Below are 3888 nucleotides of genomic sequence, written 5' to 3' on the forward strand. Positions count from 1 at the left end.
AGGGCACCAGATCTCATTACAGATGGTTGTGAGCCACCATGTGGTTGCTGGGAATTGAACTCAGGACCTCTGGAAGAGCAGTCAGTGCTCTTATCCTCTGAGCCATCTTGCCAGCACCCCCCTCCCCTCTTTTTTTAATAGTTTAAATAGTAAACCTGATTCCAGGGTTTACTATTTTACATATAAAAGAAATCATCTAAAAGAAATAGTTTCTTTCCTGGGATTTATATTTCGTACTTATAGCTGATATAGCTTTAAATCAAAGACCTTACTGTGTCTCTGTTGACCTTTTAGTGATATAGGTAGAGATAGCTAACCAGCCTCCTAGGTCAACTTATGATCTGCTGTGTGCTGGGCTCTGTTTCTGTCTTCTGAGGATATAAAGTTGTGTGAGGAAAACAGAGTAAGAGATCCTAGAATATGCCAGGCTGTTTGCTAGGCAGTTTGTATGCAGTAACTCTAATCTTGACCATAAGTCTCGAGTTTTATAAATGAGGAAAGTGGTAAATTACTGAATATAAAATGATGTGAGGGACCCAGTGTTGGTGGTGCATGTCTTTAATCCCAGCACTCGGGAGGCAGAGGCAGGTAGATCTCTGTGAGTTCAAGACCAGTTTGGTCAACAAGAGTTAGTTCCAGGACCACCAAGGGCTATTACACAGAGAAACCCTGCCTCCTTTAAAAAAAAGGGCAGTGGTGGCACGCGCCTTTAATCCCAGCACTCGGGAGGCAGAGGCAGGCGGATCTCTGTGAGTTCGAGACCAGCCTGGTCTACAGAGCTAGTTCCAGGACAGGCTCCAAAGCCACAGAGAAACCCTGTCTCGAAAAACCAAAAAAAAAGTGGGTTTTTCATTTAATTTGTTTTTACTAACACTGTGCTATTGTCAGTTTCTGTTTTGAAACTGTGGGCCCTGGGTGCTTGTTTTGCAGAGCGGTTTGAGTACCTGACTTGATGTTTTTTGTTCTGTTTTAATTTTTAAGACAGGGTTTCTCGGCGGCTGGAGAGATGGCTCAGTGGTTAAAAAAAAAAAAAAAAGACAGGGTTTCTCCTTAACAGCCTTAGCTGTGCTGGAATTTACTCTGTAGATCAGGCTAGCTTTGAACTAGAGAGTCATAGGGATTAAAGGCAAGTACCATCATGCCCTGATGATTTTTGTTTTTTTTTTGTTTGTTTGTTGATATGATTAGACCATGTTGCTTGTATCTCAAGACAGTTGAAAGTTCTTATTCATGTCAGTTGTGAATATGCTGTTTCTTTTGTAAAACATGCACTGTGATTTTTTTTTTTCTATTTTAAAAAATTTAGACAGGGTTTCACAATATAGCAGCCCAGGTTGACCAGGCTGGCCTCAAATCCTCAGAGGTCTTTCTGGCTCTGCCTTTTGAGTGCTGGGATCACCCCATTTATTATTCATTTTGGGTATTAAAATATATTTCCTTCAGAGGAATAAATTTTCAAAAATAAATACCTCATTCTCTGGCTCATAGTTAACCAAGATTATTGTATTCTTGTAGTGTTTGTCTTTTTGTGAACTCTTTAAAGTATTTTGGCGTAAATTACTCGGATGAATTTTGGTCAATCTATGGTCACCTCTATTTGTCTATTTTTAATAAGATAAAATAGAAGTAGTTAATTCTTAGTTATTGTTATGTGGGTATTTCTTTTCTTTTTTGAGATGAGCTGACTTTGAACTTGCAGCCCTCTTCTGCCTTCATATCCCAAGTGTTGAGATTATAACTTTTGCCACCATGTCCAGATAGTTTCTACTGTTTATCTTCAGGTTTTGCTTGCTGATCTGTAGGGTTTTTAGTTTCTGTCTCTTGATGTTTTCTAATTATTGCATGGGAGAGGGGTGTAAGTGATTGATGGAATTGGGCTTGAGTAGGGCATGAGATGAATAAGCTTTCAGTCATGGGGAGATTAAAGTCTGCTTTTACTTGACTGAGAGTAAATAATGTATTTTGATATCTCTTCCTTTTTAGCTATGTGATGATGATGCCATTTAAACGACAGGCTCTAGTGGAGTTTGAAAATATAGATAGTGCCAAAGAGTGTGTGACGTTTGCTGCAGATGAGCCTGTGTACATTGCTGGCCAGCAGGCTTTCTTCAACTATTCTACAAGTAAAAGAATCACTCGGCCGGGAAATACTGATGATCCATCAGGTGGCAACAAAGTTCTCCTGCTCTCTATTCAGAATCCCCTTTATCCAATTACAGTGGTATGTATTTTAGTAGAACAAACTACCTCTATAATTAACCCCTGCTGTTTTTTTTATCTGCCAACGACTTGTTTTTGTTTGTTTTGAAACATGGTTTTATGTAGCCCTGGCTGGCCTGGATCTTGCTATACCAGGCCTAGATCAGCTTGGCCTGGAACTCGAGAGATCGCCTGCCTCTACCTCCCAAGTGCTGGGATTTAAAATGTGCAACATGCTTAGCTTTCTTTCTTTCAATTTTATTTGTTTATTTTTAAGTTTTATTTTTACTATATGTATGCAGGCTTTTTGCCTGCAGGTCTGTTCACATGTGTGCATTGCCCTTGGAGGCCAGAAGAGAGCATCCCTTGGAACTGGAGTTACAGATAGTTGTTAGCTGCTGTGTTGATGGAAACCTAGCCTAGGGTCTGAGCCATCAGTGATTCTCAACTGGCAGGTCATGATCCTGTTTTTGGTTTTTCAAGAAAGGGTTTTTCTGTGTAGCTTTGGAGCCTGTACTGGAACTTGCTCTGTAGAGCAGGCTGGCCTTGAACTGACAGAGATCTCCTGCCTCTCTGCCTCTAGAGTGCTGGGATTAAAGGCATGCGCCATCACTGCCTTTTACCAGGGTCACATACCAGATAGTTTGCATATCAGATATTTACATTCTGATGCATAACAGTAGCAAAATTACAGTTATGAAGTAGCAATGAAAATAATTTTATTGTTGGGGTCACCACAACATGAGGAACTGTATTAAAGGATTGTAGCCTTAGAAAGGCTGAGCACCACTGGGATAGCCCCACTCCTTACCCTTTCAGTGTGGTTAATAGCTGGATATTGTGGGAGATAACCTCTGATTCCAGCACTCAGGAAGCAAAAGTGGGTAGATTTTTTTTATTTTGAGGCTCTGCTAGTCTGTGTGACCAGTTAAGACTCCACAGTTAGATCCTCTAAAAAAAAGTTTAGTAATTAAGAGGAATGATATCTGTAAATTTTTGCTTTTTAAATAAAGTAGAATATAGTTTTAATGTTTTTCTAAATGTAAAAAATGAAGAAATATTCTTTTTTTCTCTTTCTAGGATGTTCTGTATACAGTATGCAACCCTGTTGGAAAAGTACAACGGATTGTTATATTCAAGAGAAATGGGATACAAGCAATGGTTGAATATCCTTTATTTGTAAATGTGTTACTGATATATAGAAGTGTTTGTAATTCATTTTTTTTCCCCTGCTTGGCATTTCTAGGCAAGTGGTGCTTTTTCCTCTTAGAGCAATCTTCTTGACTATTATATAACCCTGGCTTGTCATCTGCCTACTTTGTGACTGTTGAGATTAAAGGTGTATACTGCCATACCCTACTTAATTACATTTAAAACATAAAAGAACTTCAGTACTCTAGGGAATTTTACTCTTGGTAAAAATAGCTTTGTACCACAGAATAGTCCATTAAAGTCTGGGGATTGAACCTGAAGGCTCTGCATTTGAGGCCAAGCTTTCTAACACTGTTACTTCCTTGGATCTATTCTGAGAACAAAGTAATTTTGTTTCCAGGTTGTAGATTGCCCTTCACTAAGAGGATAAAACCTACTCCATAGCCGGGCGGTGGTGGCGCACACCTTTAATCCCAGCACTCGGGAGGCAGAGGCAGGCGGATCTCTGTGAGTTCGAGACCAGCCTGGTCTACAGAG

At 39.7% G+C, this 3888-nt stretch overlaps 1 protein-coding gene across 1 annotated transcript in view; it reads left to right on the forward strand.

Annotated features, from left to right (window-relative positions):
* Positions 1-3888, forward strand: part of Hnrnpll (heterogeneous nuclear ribonucleoprotein L like) — a 33678-nt gene that overhangs the window by 9698 nt on the left and 20092 nt on the right. The window contains exons 3-4 of the mRNA XM_013351358.2: positions 1984-2221; positions 3280-3365. Coding sequence (XP_013206812.1) covers positions 1984-2221; positions 3280-3365 — 324 coding nt within the window. The remainder of the gene's footprint in view (positions 1-1983; positions 2222-3279; positions 3366-3888) is intronic.

This window comes from Microtus ochrogaster, linkage group LG3 (genome assembly GCF_000317375.1).
Source record: "Microtus ochrogaster isolate Prairie Vole_2 linkage group LG3, MicOch1.0, whole genome shotgun sequence".
Classification (NCBI taxonomy): Eukaryota; Metazoa; Chordata; class Mammalia; order Rodentia; family Cricetidae; genus Microtus; species Microtus ochrogaster.